Source organism: Syngnathus leptorhynchus, chromosome 3, assembly GCF_054491065.1.
Source record: "Syngnathus leptorhynchus isolate UIUO chromosome 3, UIUO_Slep, whole genome shotgun sequence".
Lineage (NCBI taxonomy): Eukaryota > Metazoa > Chordata > Actinopteri > Syngnathiformes > Syngnathidae > Syngnathus > Syngnathus leptorhynchus.
This window is the reverse complement of record NC_141197.1, coordinates 5,029,989-5,052,258: the sequence shown is the minus strand read 5'-3', so window position 1 is coordinate 5,052,258 and position 22,270 is coordinate 5,029,989. Positions and strand designations below refer to the sequence as shown.

The 22,270-nt window shown below is 42.7% G+C and overlaps 1 protein-coding gene and 1 pseudogene across 3 annotated transcripts in view; one reads left to right on the top strand and one right to left on the bottom strand.

Annotated features, from left to right (window-relative positions):
- The window catches only part of mtch2 (mitochondrial carrier homolog 2), a 77,726-nt gene extending 58,019 nt beyond the window's left edge, over window positions 1–19,707 (bottom strand). For all 3 annotated transcript variants that reach the window (XM_085908514.1, XM_085908516.1, XM_085908515.1), the window contains exons 1-3: window positions 19,565–19,707; window positions 4,933–5,017; window positions 706–812 (exon numbers count right to left, since the gene is read on the bottom strand). In XM_085908514.1, coding sequence (XP_085764640.1) covers window positions 706–812; window positions 4,933–5,010 — 185 coding nt within the window. In that variant the 5' untranslated portion in view covers window positions 5,011–5,017; window positions 19,565–19,707. The remainder of the gene's footprint in view (window positions 1–705; window positions 813–4,932; window positions 5,018–19,564) is intronic.
- LOC147058898 (E3 SUMO-protein ligase ZBED1-like) lies at window positions 10,185–11,541 on the top strand (annotated as a pseudogene).
- Window positions 19,708–22,270: the final 2,563 nt, after the last annotated feature.

Below are 22,270 nucleotides of genomic sequence, written 5' to 3'. Positions count from 1 at the left end.
TACACTTACTAATTTATATACCATTATGTTTGGAAGGAAAACTACCATCTAGCTGTACTGTGAATAAATCATTTCAACTAAATTTTGGTTCTTCGGGTGTTTGTGGCAGTGGAGGGTGGTGCTCGTGCTGGTGGTTGGGTCAGTATGTGATCTTACCAGTAACAGATGAATAGTACGGCATTAAGATTGTAACCCTCATGTTTTGTCACTTACTAGTATACATTTATTAAATGGCTGCAGTGCAGACTGACAAGAACATACTCTGAGGATGCACATTGAGTATGCGCAGTAGGTCAAACATTGCTCCGGCCGTAAAAACAGCGAAACAAGCAATCAGGGTATAGTTTGGATTTTTATTTTTTTTAATTAAGTAAATGCACATTGTTATTGCAAGTCAAAAGCAGTTAAGGTTTGGAGAAAAAAAGCTGGCTTCATACGCTTTTTTTATTCATTTTGTCTCAAATTCTTATTTCTTTCCTTACCCTCCTGGGAGTTAAAATCAGGGAATGTCGAAAATTGTCACGTTTGGCCATGTGAAGCCCACTGAGACGTGTTTGTGATTAAGGGCTATATAAATAAAATTGATTTCACTTGACTAAAGCTCTTGTGGCTTTCCATTTGCTTGAGCATTAGATTGTGAGTGGTCGATGTGCTAGTTTTTATCTGAATAATAATCTTTAGGTATGACGCTCAAAACAAGCATACCTGCGCAATTTTACTATGCACAACGGTGCCGATGGTGCCCGCACAAAGCCTTGGACCGAGCCCTTTGAAGAGACCCGCTTTTCCATCAATCTTGATGATGTGTTTTGCTGAAACATGAAAGAAACAATCAAAAATTATGCCAAGGTTGAAAAGGGTACATTCATAAAAAAAATAAAAAATAAAATAAAAATAAAAGCATGAAAAAATGCTATTTGTATTTACAATGGAAACACAGGGGTTTAGTAGCCTAGTCACATTGTCATTAAGTAAATTTCTGAGGCAGGGCAAATCTAAGCAAATACCGAAATTAACCAATCAGTGAATAAACAGATGTAACATGGGAGAAAAAACAGGTCAAATGAAATAAATGCTGCCAGCTGCTCGGGTTTTAATAACTCTTGTGTTTCTGGTTATTTAGAAGTGATTTAATGCTGAATGATGTTAAAGTATTATCTCTCCCGCGTGTCATTTGGAATAAGGATAGACTTCTGCCACCGAAGAATTTTTATCACCAAGAATCTGTCATAGAAAATTAAGTATTTAGTTTGCACGGTTCATTTTGAACTGGGGCTGAGCAGCACCTCAACCTTCAACATCTTGCCGAACCATCCAGCACAGGTGACAATAGGAGGAAGAAATCTGAAGGAAGTGGAAGACCTTAAGTACCTAGGCTCATGGATAAACTCGACAGAACATGACCTAAGAGTGAGGAAGGCACTAGCATGGAAGTCTCTAAATATCATGGCAAGTGTGTGAAAATTCAAACTTCCCCAGAACATCAAGCTCCGTTTTTTTTAGGCGACAGTGGAATCCGTTCTCCGATATGGCTGTGACAGCTGTACACTGAGGCCTACCCTGCAGAAATTTCTGGATGGGTGCTACACCAGCTGGAGCGTACAGGTTACCAAAATACATCTGTATGGAGGGCTACTGAGGCTGAGTAACAAAATAGCAGCCAGGAAAATGAGGCGAGCCACTGTCTCAGGCACAGAGAACACCCAGCCAGTAAGCTGGTGCTGTGGGAGCAAACACACAGGCATTGATCAAGAAGGGCGTCCCACACTAACATATGTGGATGTATTGATGAGAGATGTGGACGCGGAAACTGCTGACAAGCTTGCGGGATGCATGAAGGATTAGGTGAACTGGAGGCTCCGATGGAAGGCCCATCTGAGGACGACAATGATGATGATGCTGAGCGCCGGTGGAGGGCGGGTTTTCCAGATCCACTTTTTTTTGTGTTAAGATTGTAACATAGTTGACCATCACTAGAGTGTGAATGTGTGAGTCTATGAATGATGACTCTACTGTGAGCACTCTGAGTATAGACTTCAGTAGAAAAGAGAGCTATAAATCCAATGGATTATTATGATTTACGTACCACCAGCTACTAAATCGTTGTGTACCTATCCAGAACCTTTGAGATGTTGGATTGTGCTAAAGTACGCCAATTGGTTGGGTGAATTTAGGTGTGGGCCATTTTCGCATTGGTGGGCTTCATAAGTTAATTGCTAACTTTACCATTCATTTTACTAGCTGTGCTGCCTTCATTCGTCACAACATTTAAGAATGGACGAAAAGTGAATGCAAAGGTATTCACAAAAAGAGGTGCAGTCTCTTCTGGCCATATTTGGGGGATGAAGATTAAATCACCGACCAGGAACAACCTAGTTCACCAGAATTGCCGGGTTACCGACAAAACTGCAAAGTTAGTGGGTGAACGTCGAGTGAACAATTGGTGCCACCTATTCGATGGCCAGAAGAGTGAAGATGAAGGTAAATATGAAGTGAAATACTCTGAAATAGTTATAATATTTTCATTTGGTTCATTACCCGTCGTTCTTATGACGACGCCACGTCTACTTGGTTTAAGTCTCATTCATAAAACAGAAAATACAATTCATTAACATGTTGTACTAAGTTAATTTTGTTTCCCTTGTCAATCACTTTTTTTGGTTCTTTTATCACAAACAATTTTAATTTTAGGTTATATTACCTGACATGTTTCGGCATGTACTTCCGCCTTCGTCAGAGTCATGATGAAGTCTTTTCTCAAACTTGAGTCTTGAAAAAGAGGGGGTCGTCTTATAATCGGGGTCGTCTTGTATTCGGGCGAATACGGTAATTTATGAAATCTTGCAAACCGAAATACCCACTGCATCTCTTGAATGCAATTCAACTCAGGCAGCCTGGACTGGGCTACTTCGGCAAGGTTATGGGCCATTCATTGAAAAGCACAGATTTAAAGAACATAGTAATGTACCGTGATTTTCGGACGATAAGTAACGGTTTTTGTTATAGTTTGGGTGGGGCTGGGGGTGGGCGACTTATACTCAGGAGCGACTTATGTGATTTTTTTTCACACATTTTTAAAAATTCTAAAATTCGCGATGTAGTGAAACCGCAATAAATGAACCGCGATGTAGCAAGGGATTACTGTCATTTGAACTGCAAGTGACATCACCCGTGCCGCACAGCGGTTGTTTACATAAAAGGCAAAGGATTCGATCAGGGGATGACGAAGATGACGAAGGGCCCCACGTACTACCGGCATCATTAGCGGCTTTGTTTATAAGTGACACGGAGGACGAAGAGTTTGAAGGATTTAATGATTTGGAGTGACACAGAAGGTTACTATTATGGCTTTTACGCACGCCCGGTCCTTCTCGACGGGAGCTCTCTTTTACCTCCGTGGATGGAAGTCGGGGGCCGGCGCTCAGCCGGGTGGCTGTCCGGGGACGGTGGATGGGGCTCGGACATGGCTTTTACGCACGCCCACTCCTATTCTATGGTGCTCTCTTTCACCTCCGTGGATAGAAGTTCAGTAGTTGTTGGCTCGTTGAACTCTTGTTTTGTTAAATAAAGAGCCATTTACCAAAACCCACGTCTTGCCTGGTACTTTGTTAACGCTACAATATAGTTATATACTAGATCTCTGCAGCGCACCCGCGGCATTGTTGACAAAGAACGAGGAATTTGATCGATGGATTTAATGATTTGGAGTGACACAGATGGTTTGAGAATATTGCTGTAATATGATAGTTATTTGAAATATACTTTATATATCACGTCCAACGTCAGCATATGCGGCGCATACGCGGCATTGTTTACATAAAGCACGATCGATGGATTTAATGAACTGGAGTGACACAGATGGTTTGATAAACGTGTTATTTATGTAATACTTACTTGAATAACTCTGAATGTTACGTCGGGCCCGTTCTCAGCTCCTCGTTTGTGTATATGTCACGTTAGCATACCGTATTGTTTAGCCTGTTGTTAGTGGGTCATGTCTGTTTTTGGTGTTGGATTTTGACAAATAAATTTGCCCCAAAAGTGCGACTTATACTACGGTGCGACTTGTATGTTTTTTTTTCACTTTATTGTGCATTTTATGGCTGGTGCAACTTATACTCCGGAGCGATTTATAGTCAGAAAATTACGGTATATTGATAATCTGTTGCGTGAAAAACATTCCCCGAAGTTCCAGCCAAAACAAATGTCCATGCAGAAACACAAGAACAAGAACCAATACTTCCAGTACCAATTTGGTACCAACACGCCAAAAATACATCGATACCTGTTTTTTGTGGTACCATCTGAACCGAATATTTAACTTTTCACTCAGCGAGCTGTGTTAATTCTTCCCGGAACTGAAGGGGGCAGTATACGCATACAAGCAGCACTGAGCAGCAGTCAGTAGCGCTGAAGAAGAAGAAAACTTTCAGTCTTCCATAACAATGGCTTCAGCAAGTGGGAGTGGAAGTCCAACACGCCGGCTTGTTGAGAAGCCAGGGCGCTCAAAGAGTTGTGTGTAGAAATACTTAAATATGTCAAACACATAGACAAAGTGCGCAGACAAAGGCTCAAATATGCTAAATTACGTTTGGGCACACACCCTCAATTGTGTACGTAAGTTGTTTTTTACCGTGGTACTGAATTAGTACAGAGAATTGTGGAAAATCACAGGTATTGGTACAGACTACTGAAATTCTGGTATTGTGACAACCCTAGTTGCAGGTTTTGCAAACATATTTTACAAATAAATAAAAATAGTTTCAATCCATAGATTTATATTTTGACCAATTTTGGTGATCTACACAATCGAGCTGGTATACCATGACATGAATATTATTTCATAAGCACATAGCCATGTTTGAACCTTCAGATAATAAGCCCTGATTATCTTCCGAGTGTATGTACAAGGCTTTTCAGAGTGAGACTTACCATAAGCAAACAGTCCAGGTAACTGGTAGACCTGTCTCCCCAATAGGTTCCGGCCGAGGGTGGGAGGAAGTGGCTCATGTCCAACCTATAAACAATAATAAATATTATACAAATATATAATGGGCTGATATTTGCGATTTTTCAATTAATCGTCATTGGCGATATTTGTGTTTACTCGATTTAACGTCAGGCATGTCTGCGGGCAGCTCCGTGTAAATGGTGCAGTGGAACATGCTGTTGCCGGTTGCCTTACTGAAGGACCCAAACCAAAATGTTTGGAATAAGTACTCAACAACATTCCTGGGAGAAAGGTAAGGCTTACATTCTGATATCCGATTCTGAAGTCCTATGGCCATACATTTACATGTATTGTATGTTAAGAGTAAACTATTAAGGAATCAGTTACTGATCAGTTTGAAAAAACGAATAACATAAAACCGTCTGGAACTGGCAGCTACAGCTGACTGAATGTTCACTAACTTGCAGTTAACTTGAAGGACTGCAGTTGAAGGCTATCAGCAGTTATCTTTACATAGCGTTATTAGCCCCAACGATGTAAATTAAGTTTTATTTTTCCACGAGTCTGAGAATTATAGTCTACGCGTGGGGTTGAGTAGGCGTAGCGCTTGCAAATGCTGCACTCCCTCCCGCTCACACACACAGCACCGTGCTCAGAGACACAGAAACTCCACTGGACCTGAACAGAACTGCAGGCTATGATTTTTTTTTTTTTGAAATTATGGTAGCTGATGCAAACACTAGCCAGGTTTCCATCCAATTTACAGAATTTGCAGGACTATAAATCAGTTTTTTCATAGTTTGGCCGGGGGTGCGATTTATAATCTGGAGCGATTTATATGTTAAATTATTAAAACTATTAATTGATCATTAACACATTACTTGTTATTTTCACTTTAAATTGCATGAGGGTGCTCTAAGCCTGTGGAATAATTGGAACTGCAACTGACGATGGGGCTGACATCCACTGACTTCCGGAGTCAGCGGAGTTATTTATAAGACACAGAAGACAACGATTTTATGGATTTAATGATTTGTAGTGACACAAATGGTTTGATAATATTGTTTTAATATGATAGTTATTTGAAATATACTTTATATATCGTTATATGGGTCTGTGGAATAATTAGAAATGCAACTTACAACGGGTCCGACGTCAGCGTATGCAGCGCATACGCGGCATTGTTTACATAAAGCACGATCGATGGATTTAATGAATTGGAGTGACACAGATGGTTTGATAAACGTGTTATTTATGTAATACTTACCATAATTTTCGGACTATAAGTCGCAATTTTTGTCATAGTTTGGGTGGTGAGGAGGAAGTGCACCAGGTGTGCCGGACACAAAAGATCAGGAAGGCACCGGGCCCAGACGGCGTGTCACCCTCCTGCTTGAAAGTCTGTGCTGAGCAGCTGGCGCCCACCTTTGCACGGATCTCCAACCGCTCCCTGGAGCTGTGTGAGGTGCCCTCGTGCTTCGAAAGCTCCACCATCGTTCCAGTGGCCAAGAAGCCCACCATCACAGGATTGAATGACTACAAACCTGTCGCTCTGACATCTGTGGTCATGAAAGAGAGGTTGGTGCTGAACCACCTGAAGCATGTCACGGGCCTCCTGCTTGACCCCCTCCAGTTTGCCTACCGGGCAAACAGGTCGGTGGATGATGCGGTCAACATGGGACTGCACTACAGGGGTGTGTCCTCTCCTCAGGTGACTCTCCTGTGAAGCTAATGAAGTATGCAGACGACACGACTCTCATCGGACTGATCCGGGATGGTGATGAGACTGCGTACAGCGGCTGGTCCACTGGTGCAGCCAAAATCACCTGGAGCTGAACCCGCTCAAGACCGTGGAGATGACAGTGGATTTCAGGCGAGATCCTTCACCACTTTCACCCCTCACTATCCGCAGTAATACTATACTCTCCTCAGACACCTTCAAGTTCCTGGGTACCACAATCTTACGGGACCTGAAATGGACCGGCCACATAGACTCTGTCCGGAAGAAGGCCCAGCAGAGGCTGTACTTCCTGAGACTGCTCAAGAAGTTCAACCTGCCACGGGAGCTGCTGTAGACCTTCTACACTGCCATCATCCAGTCTGTCCTCTGCACCTCCATCACTGTCTGGTTTGGATCCGCCTCCAAACAAGACAAGCAGAGACTGCTACGGACAATCAGGACTGCAGAAAAGATCATTGGAATCAACCTCCCATCTATCCAAAACTTGTACCTGTCCAGGACCAGGAAACGTGCAAGCAACATCTCTACAGACCCTTCTCACCCAGGTTAGTCTGTTTGAACTACTCCCCTCCGGACGGCGTTATAGAGCTCTGTACGCAAAAACCAGCAGACACAGAGACAGATTCTTCCCCCAGGCTGTTGCTCTGATGAACTCACACCACTCTAAGAGTCGCAGAGTCATTGCTGTGCAATAACATCCTTCTCTCCACACCTTTTTGAATTGTCTACACTGTTTGCACTATGTGTCTTCTCTGCGTCCATTGCAGCCTGGTCATCCTGGAAGAGGGACCCTCCCATCTGTGGTCTCTTCTCAAGGTTTCTCACTTCCCCTAGTCGGAGATTTGAGTTTTCCCTTGCCCTCATGGGAGTTTAAGATCAGGGGATGGCTGAGAATATTGTCATTTATCATTTTCACATGACCTGAGTGTTGTTAGTCACCTAAATGTTGAACAGAGACTGTGATGTAACAAAGTCAAATTCCTTGTTTGGCATGCTCAAACATGGCAAATAAAATCTTCTTGAATCTTGATTTATACTCAGGAGCGATTTATGTGATTTTTTTCACAGATTAAAAAAATTCAAAAATCCGCGATGTAGTGAAACCGCGAAAAACGAACCGATAAATTTGCCCCAAAAGTGCGACTTATACTTCGGTGCGACTTATATGTTTTTTTTTTCACTTTATTGTGCATTTTATGGCTGGTGCGATTTATACTCCGGAGCAATTTATAGTCCAAAAATTACGATATATACACACACACACACACACACACACACACACACACACACACACACACACACACACACACACACACACCGTATTTTCCGGACCAAAAGGTGCACCGGATTAGAAGGCGCACCTTCAATGAACGGCCCATTTTAAAACTTTGTCCATATATAAGGTGCACCGGATTATAAGGCGCATAAAATAGAAGCTATACTGCAACAAACTGCGGTTGACTAGGGTTGCTATATGCATCCACTAGCCAATAACCAATGGGCCCTCTGTAAACGATCGCGTTCCTCAAACTATCCTATAAAATGATCAGAACTGACTAAAGTTTGATCTAATACCTTGGTATTGCTTACCTATGTTTCCCTTCCATATCGATCCGTAAATTTACTCGAAACATTAACAGAGCAGCCGATTTTGACATGAAATAGCCTCGTGCGTATAGCAGCTATCACTATAGCATTAGCCACCCGCAAACTCCCAGGAGCCTCAGCAAAGTGTAAACAATCGCGGTTCTTCTCAAACGAGGGCTTAAGAAATGATCAGAACTGACTAAAGTTTGTCCTAAAACCTTGGTACTGCTTACTTATGTTTCCCTTCCGTATCGATCCTTAAATTTACTCGAAACATTAACAGCCATGAAACACCCATAAGCCTCAGTTCGCAGACTCCCATGAGAGTTTGCAGTTGGCTAATGCTATAGTGATAGCTGCCACACTAGGACGGAAAGCAGCAGCCACCGTTGTCCCGCCTTCCAAAGCACTACCTCTGTGTCCCAGGGACAAGTGTGGTGTCAGACAGGGTGTTTTTCCCCGCAGGTAATATTGTCACGGCCAAAAAAAGCTGCATCACCCCAGAACAAATCAATAAGCTCCTTTTCCTCAATAAGAACCTCTCAATCTCTGAAATGAAACTGTTTGAGTTTACTGTCTTTCAACTTTAGTTTTGTGTTAATATTTTTTCACTTCAACAATGCAATTTGCTTCTATTTGCAGTACATTTTCAATTACACTATTGAGATAAGACAGCTTTGTTTACAGTCAAAGTCTGAACTGTCAAATTTACACAAGTAACTGAATTTGCCTTGAGAGGTTAATTTAACTTTTTGTTTTGTGTTAATATTGTTTTTTCACTTCAACAATGTGATTTGCTGCCATTTGCCATACATTTGCAATTGCATTACTGAGATGGGACCGTTTCTGTCAAATTTACAAAAACAACAGGATTTGGCTTGAGTTAAATTTTACTTTTAATTTTGTTGATATTATTTTGCATTGAAACAATGCCTTTATGTAATTTGATGTCAATATACAGTCACTTGTAGAGGTGGGGAAATTTCAGATTCTTAGATTAATCACAATTCGGCCGTGGAAGAATCAAGAACGATTTGCAAAGATCCAAATTCCGATTATTTAAATATGCCAACTAAAGCGGAACTAAAATACAGTAAGCACATTCTTTGAGACGCTATGCGGAACGGACCGAGAGCACAGTGGCACACTCAGCACACTTCCGCAGTACACTCCTCCAGAAAAAAAAACCAACAAACATGGCTGAGCCTGAGATATTCAACCCACTTCGCCAAGAGATCCAACCTGCTCCTAAAAATTTAAAAGCAGACGTGTGGAATCATTTGGGATTCTACAATGTTGACGGAGGAAATGAATTGGACAAAAGCTACGTTGTATGCAAGATTTGTCACGCTAAAATAAAATACAACAAATATGAGAAGTCACACAGCACGATTCCACCCTACAGAGGAGGTGGGAAAGCCGGCTGCTGCTGTTGCTACTAGCAGCCAGAGAACAATTGAGGACGCTCTAAGTAAGCTGCCAAACACATCGTAAAAGGCCAAGCAAATTACGAAAGGCATCGCGGAATTCATTGCAATGGGTTTGCAACCGTACTCGGTTGTAGAGAATTGGCGATTTCGGAGAAGGAGGTACGTCATCCCATCCTGATGCTATTTCACCGACACGGCCGTCCCGGCACTCTACAAGCAGACTAAAGCAGAAATAACACCATTGCTGTTGAATGCAGACCGAGTCGCCATTACATGTGCTGTAGCCACCGAGTCATTTGTTACTCTAACTGCGCATTTCATAACCGATGAGTGGGAGCTGAAAGCACACGTGCTTCAAACAAGAGTAATGCATGAAAGCCACACGGGTGCTAATATGGCTGAGCTGCTAAGCAGTGCTTTAAATGAATGGAACATCGCAAATAAAGAAGTTCTAGTTACAGAGAACGTAGCTAATATGGTTGTCGCTGCCCAGCTGGGTTTCAGCCATCTGAAATGCTACGCCCACACGCTGAACCTTGCAGCTCAACGTGCCCCGAAGGTGCCAAGTGTGGCCAGACTGCTAGGAAGGGTGAGACGCATCGGCACTTTTTTCCACCGCAGCACAGTCAGTGCACATCAGCTCCAAGAGAACCAGAAGTTGCTTAACATCCCCAAGCACAAACTGAAGGTAGACTGCTGTACTAGATGGAATAGTGCCTTTGAGATGGTGAGCAGGTTTTTGGAGCAGCAGCCTGCCATCACCGCCACACTCCTCTCCCCTCAAGTGAGAAGATCAGAGAAAGACCTATGTACACTCAGTGAGGCTGATGTCACAAATGCTGAGGATATCATAGCAGCCCTCAAGCCCCTTGAAGGATGCAACAACCGTCATGTCAACAGAGAGAAGCCCCACTATTTCTCTAATTGCTCCTCTGCATGCTAAACTCCTCAATGAGGCAAAGATTGAGAGGAATTTGAGCAACGTGCAGTGATGTTTTTTTAATACAGTATTTAGCATGCTGCCTAAATTGTTATTGATGTATCACATCATGGTAGTCACCATTCATCCTGGGATGTCTCCACTGGTCAGGGAAATAAAGAGAGCTATACACGAGGACCTCAGCAAGAGATACAGCAGCGAGCAGGAGAAGCAAACTCTTCAGATAGCTGCTGCCCTCGACCATCGGTCTAAAAGCCTGCCCTTCATGTCGGAGGAGGAGAGAGAGGAGACCTATGACAGAGTGGATGTTGAGGCTGCTCCACAACTCCAGGTAATTCTGCAATATTTATTATCTTGTATTATATAATAATCCTTGTAAAGTGTTACTTTGTGCATATATGTGCATGTGGAAACTCAGGCGAGCAAGTGCTCCTCCTGCCATCATGACCACATTCTACCGTGGCACCATTGAGAGCGTCCTCTCCAGTTGTATCGCTGTGGGGTGGTAGCTGCACTGAGTACAACTCGAAGGCCCTGCAGCGCATAGTGAACACGGCTAGTAAGATCATTGGCGCTTCACTCCCCTCCCTGAAGAACATTTACACCTCCCATCTCACCCGCAGGGCGACCGCGATTGTGTGTGATGTGAGTCACTCTTGTTTGATCTTCTGCCCTCCTTCAAATTTGAAATTCGACCAAAATCTCCCAAATTCCATTTTTCACCTCTAATTTCCAAATTTTGCAACCGATTCAACCGCGATTGTGTGTGATGTGAGTCACCCCGCTCACTCTTTGTTTGATCTTCTGCACTCTGGGAAGAGGTACAGGTGCTTGCGCTCCCGCACCACCAGATTCAACAACAGCTTTTTGCTCCAAGCTCTCAGGATCCTGAACTCTCTCCCCCCTCCTCCCTCGGCTGCATAACGTCCTGTATATTTGCGCTACATTCTGTCTGTCGTATGCACGCTTGCTCCATTTTGCTCCTATTATTTGTCTACTTATTTATTTATTTAGTTCATTTGCTTATTACTTCTTCATCGCTCTTATCTATTGTCTTTACTCTTTGTGCTATTTGCTTGTATGTGTTATGTGATGTGTCTAGTCACCGTGAGACGGTGGGGAACGTAATTTCGATCTCTTTGTGTGTCTTAACGTGAAGGAATTGACAATAAAGCAGACTTTGACTTTATTATTATTATTATATATTATTCTCCTCACTTTTCTGTCCTTCTTCCACACAATTCAACCCATTCACTCCATTCCACTTTTCACGTATTCCAAATATTCACGAGATGAGCGCTTCCATTTCTCATATTCCGAAAATTCTCAGTTTCCACAAAATTCCCAAATTTCCGACAAATTTTCCCCCATTCATTCTCAATGGCACATTCAACATTTCACATTTATGTCGTTCCAGTTTGAAATTCACATCATTCAGCACATTCACATCACATTGGGAAAGATTCACATTTCCCAACTTCCCACTTCCCAAAAATTCCACATTTTCAAGTTTGAAATTCCACCAAATTCTCCACGATTCCGTTTTTCACCTCTAATTTCCACATTTTTCAACCGATTCAACCCATTCCAACTTTCAACTCTTCATGTCTTTCCTCCCTATTCTCTAAATTCCCACTTAACATAAATTCCACATTTTCAAATTAGAAATTCCACCAAATTCTGCAAAATTCTGTTTTTCACCTCTAATTTCTACATTTTTCAACTGATCCAACCCATTCCAACTTTATTCACCTTATGCTTCCCATATTCATCCCCTTCACCCCCACTTCCACTATGCTTCCACAATTCAACCCTTGACCCACCCAGTGTGGCGGCCATCTTGGATTGACCCAATGAACCCTGAATGAACTGGAAGTGCTCCGACTCAAACCGGATGTGACCCTAAATGAACCGGAAGCGACCTCAGGTAAACCGGAAGTGACCCAAAATAAACCGGAAGTGACCTCAGGCAAACCGGAAGTGAGCTCAGCTATACCAGAGTGGCCTAAATTGAACGAAAGTGACCCAAATAAACCGGAAGTGACCTCAGCTAAACCGGAAGTGGCTTTATTGAACCGGATGTGACCAAAATAAACCGGAAGTGACCTCAGCTAGACCAGAAGTGGCCTAAAATGAACCGGAAGTGATCCAAATAAACTGGAAGTGACCTCAGCCAAACTGGAAACGACCCTTTTAAACCGGAATTGACCCCAAATTAAACTTTAAGTGACCTCAGCTAAACCGGAAGTGGCCTGAAGTGAACCGGAAGTGACCAAAATAAACCAGAAGTGACCTCAGCTAAATCGGAAGAGACCTTTTTAAACCGGAAGTGACCCCAAATAAACCAGAAGTGACCCAAATCAAACTGGAATATTTATATTTAAAATTCCGCCAAATTCTCCAAAATTCCATTTTCACCTCTAATTTCCACATTTTTCAACCGATTCAACCCATTCCAACTTTCAACTCTTCATCTTTTTCCTCCCTATTCCCCAAATTCCCACTTCCCATAAATTCCACATTTTCAAATGTGAAATTCCACCAAATTCTCCAAAATTCCGTTTTTCACATTTAATTTCCATATTTTTCAACAGATTCAACCCATTCCAACTTTCAACTCTTCATCTTTGTCCTCCCTATTCCCCAAATTCCCATTTCCCAAATTCCACATTTTCACATTTGAAATTCCACGACATTATCCGAAATTCCGTTTTTCACCTCTAATTTCTACATTTCTGAAGTAATTCAACTCGTTTCAACATCATTCGGCAGCATTCCCCAAAAAGTTATTCAAACATTTCGCCTTCCATCCATCCATCTTCCGCTTATCCGGGGTCGGGTTGCGGGGGCAGCAGCTTTAGGAGGGACTCCCAGACCTCCCTTTCCCCAGCCACTTCATCCAGCTCATCCCGGGGGATCCCAAGGCGTTCCCAGGCCAGCCGAGAGACATAGTCTCTCCAGCGCATCCTGGGTCATCCCCGGGGTCTCCTACCGGAGGGACATGCCCGGATCACCTCCCCAGGGAGGCGTCCAGGAGGCATCCAGATGAGATGCCCGAGCCACCTCATCTGGCTCCTCTCAACGTGGAGGAGCAGCGGCTCTACTCCGAGTCTCTCCCGGATGACCGAGCTTCTCACCCTATCTCTAAGGGAGAGCCCGGACACCCTGCGGAGAAACTCATTTCGGCCGCTTGTATCCTGGATCTCATTCTTTCGGTCACGACCCATAGCTTGTGACCATAGGTGAGGGTAGGAGCGTAGATGGACCGGTAAATCGAGAGCTTTGCCATTTGGCTCAGCTCTCTCTTCACCACGACGGACCTGTACAGAGTCCGCATTACTGCCGACGCTGCACCGATCCGCCTGTCGATCTCGCGCTCCATCCTACTCTCACTCGTGAACAAGACCCCAAGATACTTGAACTCCTTCACTTTGGGCAGGATCTCATTCCCGATCCGGAGAGGGCATTCCACCCTTTTCCGACCGAGGACCATGGACTCGGATTTGGAGGTGCTGACCTTCATCCCGACCGCTTCACACTCGGCTGCGAACCGCTCCAGTGAGAGCTGGAGATCACGGGCTGAAGAAGCCAACAGCACCACGTCATCTGCAAAAAGCAGTGACCCGATGCTGAGGTCCCCAAACCGGACAGCCTCAACGCCTCGGCTGCGCCTAGAAATTCTGTCCATAAAAATTATTAACAGAATCTGTGACAAAGGGCAGCCTTGGCGGAGTCCAACCCTCACTGGGAACGAATCCGACTTACTGCCGGAAATGCGGACCAAACTCTGGCATCGGTGATACAGGGACCGAACCGCCCTTATCAGTTGGCTCGGCACCCCGTACTCCCGAAGCACCCTCCAGAGAACCTCCCGGGAGTCACGGTCGAACGCCTTCTCCAACTCCACAGAACACATGTGGACTGGTTGGGCGAACTCCCATGCACCCTCGAGGATCCTGCCGAGGGTGTAGACCTGGTCCACTGTTCCACGGCCAGGACGAAAGCCACACTGCTCCTTCTGAATCCGAGGCTCGACCTCCCGACGGATCCTTCTCTCCAGCACCCCTGAATAGACCTTACCAGGGAGGCTGAGAAGTGAGATTCCCCTGTAATTGGAACACACCCTCCGGTCCCCTTTCTTAAAGAGGGGAACCACCACCCCAGTCTGCCAATCCAGAGGCACCGTCCCCAATGTCCACGCAATGCTGTAGAGGCGTGTCAGCCATGACAGCCACACAACATCCAGAGCCTTTAAGAACTCCGGGCGGATCTCATCCACCCCCGGGCCTTGCCACCGAGGAGCTTTTTAACTACCTCAGTGACTTTGACCTCCGAGATTGGAGAGTCTGCCTCAAAGTCTTCAGGCCTTGCTTCCACAATGGAAGGCGTGTCGGTGGAATTGAGGAGGTCTTTGAAGTATTCCCTCCACCGACTCACGACATCCTGGGTCGAGGTCAGCAGCACACCATCTCTACTGTAAACAGTGTTGACCGTGCACTGCTTCTTTCTCCTGAGACGGAGGGGGAACATTTCGCCTTCACACACAATTTCTACAGAAATTGCAAATTCTAGTTCAATATCAAATTCAATTATTTGTATCAAATGTCAATTTAACAATGAAATTGTGATAAACATTTGAGCCTTTTTGTTTACACATTTTCCTCATTATTTGTTTACCTCCAGTAAAATGAGCAGGAGGACAAGGAACAAACATCTGCTGCAAGGGAAGAGGACCCACCAAACATAGACATTGAAGAGGAACACAGACCTTCGCTTTGTCATCTTCCCTGTTGGAGGATCTGCTGGGGAAGCATTTCACTCAAGCCGAAAGGCGGCCACAGCCCTGATCTGCCTACGCCAGGGCTCAAGTAGAAGTTAACAAGTACTGTACTAGTACTCCAGATCTCCGTCTCTCTGAGGACCCTCTTGATTGGTGGGCAAAGAATGCAGTACATTTTCCTCTTATTTCCAGGCTTGCCAAGAGGTACCTGTGTATTCCAGGCACAAGTGTTGCTGCAGAACGAGTTTTTTTCAACTGCAGGAGACATCATCACTGCACAACGCAGCACACTCATCAGAGCATGTGGATCAACTCCTGTTCTTATACAAGAACATGGAGTTTTCTCACTAGCACACTTGACCTATCAAGTTGAGGTTCGGATGCAAATGGACTTGAGTTTTTTTATTTGTACCTCAGGGAAACTCATTCATGTTTACACAACTTAAAAAGCAGAAAACCCATTTTATGAGCCGTTTGTACTGAAGTAGTCGTACACATTGTCTTTCATTTAAGCCTGAGAGCAGTTTTGAGTGCTTAAAAACAATATTTTTCAACAAAATGCTACCACTTATTTAATTGAAAATTGAATGTACTGTTAAGCTGCTGATACAAAATGAGAGTTGAGTTTTTTTGTTGACTGTTTTGAGCTGTTGGTACTGAAGTAGTCGCTCATTTAAGCCTGAGAGCACTTTTGAGTGGTTAAAAAGAATATTTTTCTACAATTGATACTATTCATTTTATTGAAAATTTAATGTACCGTATTTTTCATGCCTCATATGCGCCGCGCCGCTGACGTCGGACTCGTAAGTTGCATTTCTAATTATTCCACAGACTCATATAACGACATATAAAGTATATTTCAAATAACTATCATATTACAACAATATTATCAAACCATTTGTGTCACTCAAATCATTAAATCCATAGATCAAATTTCTCGTCCTTTATGTCAACAACGCCGCGCGTGTGCCGCAGAGATCTAGTATATAACTATATTGCACCGTTAACAAAGTACCAGGAAAGACGTGGGTTTATATAACAACAATATTATCTAACCATCTGTGTCACTCCAAATCATTAAATCCGTCGATCAAATTCCTCGTCCTTTATGTCAACAAGATCTAGAGATCTAGTATATAACTATATTGTAGCGTTAACAAAGTACCAGGAAAGACGTGGGTTCAAAAGAGTTCAATGAGCCAGCAACTACTGAACTGTAACGATAAAAACATATACAAGTTTCTACACAAAATAAAATATATCAAATAACTAAAATAAATACGTTTTTCAAACCTTGTGTCACTCCAAATCATTAAATCCTTCAAACCTGGTGGGGCAGAAAACCCATTTTATGAGCCGTTTGTACTGAAGTAGTCGTAGGTGGGGCCTTTCGTCATCTTCGTCATCCCGTGATCAATTCTTTGTCCTTTATGTAAACCGCCGCGCGGTGCCGTTGACGTCACTTGCAATTCAAATTACAGTAATTCCTTGCTACATCGCGGTTTGTTTATCGCAGTTTCACTACATCGCGGCTTTTTGAATTTTGAGAATTTGTGAAAGAAATTCACATATAAGTCGCTCCTGAGTATAAGTCGTCCCCTCACCCAAACTATGAAGAAAAAAAACGCGACTTATAGTCCGAAAATTACGGTACTGTTGAGCTGCTGATACAAAATGAGACTTGAGTTTTTTATTTACTGTTTTGAGCTGTTGGTACTGAAGCAGTCGCTCATTTAAGCCTGAGAGCACTTTTGTTTTATTTGTAACACATGAAACGCAAAAAGCAGCTTGAGCTGTACACTAGAGTTCAAATTTTCATGCATTTCCATTCCAATGGATATTTCCATAAAGGTTAATAAAATATAATGGAAATTAATTCAATTCTTTGTTTCTTATTACAAATGCAGTGTTTTTTGAACTGCAAGTGATGGCTTAATTCAAACCTGAATTAAATTCATGTTTGAATTTTGAAAATTTGTGAAAAACTATAACTTGACTTCCCTCTTAAAGTTAAGGGGTCATCTTAACATGTGCATTCATTTTGCAGCCAAAAAAAAAAAAGTTACAGAGCCATATCTATTATTATAATATATATTCAGTGAGACAAAAAGAAATGTGGAAAAAGTGCATCATATACATAAATTAAAAATGCATCAATAATCGTTTTATAATTGAATCGTAACCTCTGAATCATAATCAAATCGTGGGGTGCCTCAAGATTCCCACCCCTAGTCACGTGCACTTTTCAGACTGACAAACCTTTTTCACAGTTAATCTAAACTGTCAATTCAGGTTTGCACCTGAAACCTGACGAGAAAAAATAAAGTCGGGCATATTTTTTAACAGAGGTGAGCTATTTTCATTATTTAAGAGCAAGTACAATCGATTTGACCTGAATCAAATTGAATCAGATCAAATAGCAGTTAATCGATTTAGAACCTTCAGAATCGAAATCAAATAAATTTAGGAAATTGGTCATGCTACACAGCCCGACACTTAATGTTCCAGGTATGAAACTGCTGGGAAGGTATGATCTTTACTCCACTCAAACTTGTCGCTCTGGTTCCAATCTTGACTCCTGATCACAGCAATTTTCTGATTGTAATGATAAAAAAAGGCTTCTTGTCAAGTGACTGGAAATACTTTTCCATGGTACTAAACCCAGTGAAATCTTATTTTCACTGACTACACCTGGACAATGCATTTGAAATGGTAAACTCTACTGTGAGCGCCTTACCTTGGGAAACAAAGCCTTACAAGATGGACGATGGGATTGTGGGACAATACCTTTATAGCACAAAGAGCAGTAAATAGTTGTTTTCTGTTTGTATAGTTACAGAGCCATGTTGTTTTTTAAAAGTAGTAAATCCAATTTATTGTGAAAGGCGAACTGGATGGGAACTTCCTTTTTAAAATCATACAGGGAAGCTACGAGTCCAGTTTTTGAGGTGAGCATAGCCTGTACATTTGCGAGTAGTGTTGCCACCTGTCCCGAATTTCATGGTCTGTCCCAGAAAAAAAAAAGTCCAGGACACTGAGATGTCCCAGATTTTTGTATATGTTGTGCAAAATGTGTATTTCAGTTTAACTTGTGCACAGCCTTATTGGCTCAAGAAAAAGGATGTAGCATATTCTAACGATGACTGTTTAAAACAGGAGAAATACACTATGTGGCTAAGACCATGCCCAGACGATCCATTTTATTCTAGTGCTCCCTGTGCCCAGCATAAATTCTCTTCAAATATTGAGGTAAGACCACATTAAATGATCACGCTAAGTCTAAAAAACATCAAAATCGAACCCTGCCAAAAGCAGCAAGCAGCAGAGGCACAGGCAAGCACAAGCAAAGCACTCACCAAACTAATCAGGTAAACTGTTTGACATTACACTTTCCATTGTTACATTTGGTTATTATTAGAGACTGTGAATAATAACTTGTTTTTCTTCCACATAAGGAAACGGAACACATTTTTTTTTAATTATTATTATTTCCTCAATTCCATACTTTTCCAAATCCGTTTGATTTCGAACTTCTCTAAGAAGCAGGGTGATCCTGCTAAAAAGTAAATTAAAGAATGCGTTCACATACGTAAACGTCTAATGGTTCTACGGCCATTTATTGCTTATCTTTTGACCCATATCAATGGCAGAATAACGATTTCGTTTTCCGTAATCCCGAGCTGATGACCAACAATAACAATCGTGTTTACAACTGCTCACGACATAAAACTCAGCGTATCAACAGGACGTGCATTGGAGTTCCATATTGCACATTCAAAAATAAAACTGGTTAACATGCTTCGTTTCAACTCGCTTTCGCAATCCCATGATAAGAGAAGGTCAAGGGGACAGTTCACGAATTGTTAAGATTAGTCGTGGAGGTGCAGACATCAACAATTGCGGTGGCGTTGTATCAAATATGCTTTTTATCATGTCGTAAATATAGATATATTCTATTGGTCACCTAAATGGAAAAGAAGAGTGTAATTAAAATACACTATTTCCATGCGTAGGCAGTTGTCTAAGATAATAAAGTCAGCTATTATAGAGTTTAAACATTCGCGCAAAGAAATGTTTAGCATATAAAAGACAACGCCACAGCAGCCATAATCCGAATCAAATGCAATCGTTTTACCTGAACCAACACTTTTATGTACATCAAAGGATGAGATAGGACAGTAAGTCCGGATCCCAGTATTACTTGGCCGCACGTGTCCGCCATTTTTTAGTACTACAGCTTCACCGGAAGATATTCTTTGCACTTTCTTTACAGAGAACTCGAACACATTATTATCATACGTACCGCCATCTAGTGTTGAATTCCGCCATGTCAGGCTACAAAGAAAATCAAACGCGTGACACACGCCATTCATGAATCTCATTCGTGTGGATGGTCTTTTGATAAAGTTGCACTTATCAAAGGGGTAGGTGGAAGTATGTTTAATTGGGTAATGGAGTTTTTAAGTAACAGAAGTATTCAGGTTAAGATAGGCCTCGAAATCTCCAGGAGGTCCTTTGTTGAAAATGGGACCCCGCAAGGAAGTGTGATAAGTCCATTATTGGACATAGTATATATGCCATAGTTTATGGCACACACATATATATATATATATATATATATATATATATATATATATATATATATATATATATATATATATATATATATATATATATATATATATATATATATATATATATATATATATATATATATATATATATATATATATATATATATATATATATATATATATATATATATATATATATATATATATATATATATATATATATATATATATATATATATATATATATATATATATATATATATATATATATATATATATACTGCTCAAAAAAATTAAAGGAACAGTTTTTTATCGGGATATGGCATGAATTCAATTACACTTTTCTGATAAGGTTTTGGTCAAGCACGTGGCAGAGGGGGTTGGTAATCACTTTCAGCTGCATTGGTGTTGATGGAATTAACAACAAGTACACTAGAGGGGCAACAACGAGATGGTCCCCAAAACAGGACTGGTTTTGCAGGTGGAGGCCATTTCAAGCTCCTCCCTCTTGATCTTTTTTAACTGTTTTTCAACAAGTGTTGGCTTTAGCAAGAGTTATTATCACGACTGGAAGCATGAGGCGATTTCTTAACCCTCCTGAAGTTGCGCAGATTGTCAAACTCCTCCAAGATGACACATCCATGCGTGCTGTCGCAAGAAGATTTGATGTGTCTCCCAGTACAATCTGCAGAGCATGGAGGAGATTCCAGGAGACAGGCAGTTACTCTAGGAGAGCTGCACAGGGCCGTAGACGGTCCTCACCCCATCAGCAGGACCGATATCCGCTGCTTTGTGCAAGGAGGAACAGGTTGAGCACTGCCCGAGCCCTACAGAATGACCTTCAGCAGGCTACTGTCCATCCATCCATCTTCTTCCGCTTATCCGTGGTCGGGTCGCGGGGGCAGCAGCTTTAGGAGGGACTCCCTGACCTCCCTCTCCCCACCCACTTCATCCAGCTCATCCCGAGGGATCCCAAGGCTTTCCCAGGCCAGCCGAGAGACGTAGTCTCTCCAGCGCGTCCTGGGTCGACCCCGGGGTCTCCTACCGGTGGGACATGCCCGGAACACCTCCCCAGGGAGGCATCCAGGAGGCATCCTGATGAGATGCCCGAGCCACCTCATCTGGCTCCTCTCAACGTGGAGGAGCAGCGGCTCTACTCCGAGTCTCTCCCGGATGACCGAGCTTCTCACTCTCTAAGGGAGAGTCCGGACACCCTGCGGAGGAAACTCATTTCGGCCGCTTGTATCCTGGATCTCGTTCTTTCGGTCACGACCCATAGCTCGTGACCATAGGTGAGGGTAGGAGCGTAGATCGACCGGTAAATCGAGAGCTTTGCCATTTGGCTCAGCTCTCTCTTCACCACGACGGACCGGTACAGAGTCCGCATTACTGCCGACGCTGCACCGATCCGCCTGTCGATCTCGCGCTCCATGCTGCCCTCACTCGTGAACAAGACCCCAAGATACTTGAACTCCTCCACTTGGGGCAGGATCTCATCCCCGATCCGGAGAGGGCATTCCACCCTTTTCCGACCCGAGGACCATGGACTCGGATTTGGAGGTGTTGACCCTCATCCCGACCGCTTCACACGGTCGCTGCGAACCGCTCCAGTGAGAGCTGGAGATCACGGACTGAAGAACCCAACAGCACCACGTCATCTGCAAAAAGCAGTGACGCGATGCTGAGGTCCCCAAACCGGACCCCCTCAACGCCTCAGCTGCGCCTAGAAATTCTGTCCATAAAAATTATGAACAGTTTGAACAGGCTACCTTTCCACTCTTAATCATGCAAAACCAAAAATGTAAAAAAATATTGCAATTTTGAGGAAAGCAAGAACATTCTGGACTCCAGATCCGTACATGCTCTTTATAATGCACTCATATTGCCTTATTTGAGCTACTGTGTGGAAGTATGGCGTAACACCTATAAGTCATTGTGTACGTTACAAAAAAGAGCAAAAAGAATAATCAATAACAAGGGATATCCGGAGCATACAAACGCATTGTTCATAATAACACAAACTTTGAAATTCGAGGATCTGATCAAACACAAGACACCTCAAATTATGTACGGAGCATGATTGTTGGAATAATCTCGGGGGAAGCCTTGGCCTGCCAGACCAGGAGGCCTTATCTTTATGAGTTTACGACTCTACTTTAAACTAAATGCTTTCTATGTGGTTCAAGGAATGTCTTTTGATCCCCGTCAGCCTTATGTTTCCTTCCTGTCCTTATGTTACTTTTGTGTTTGTTTTGTAAGAAGTCTTC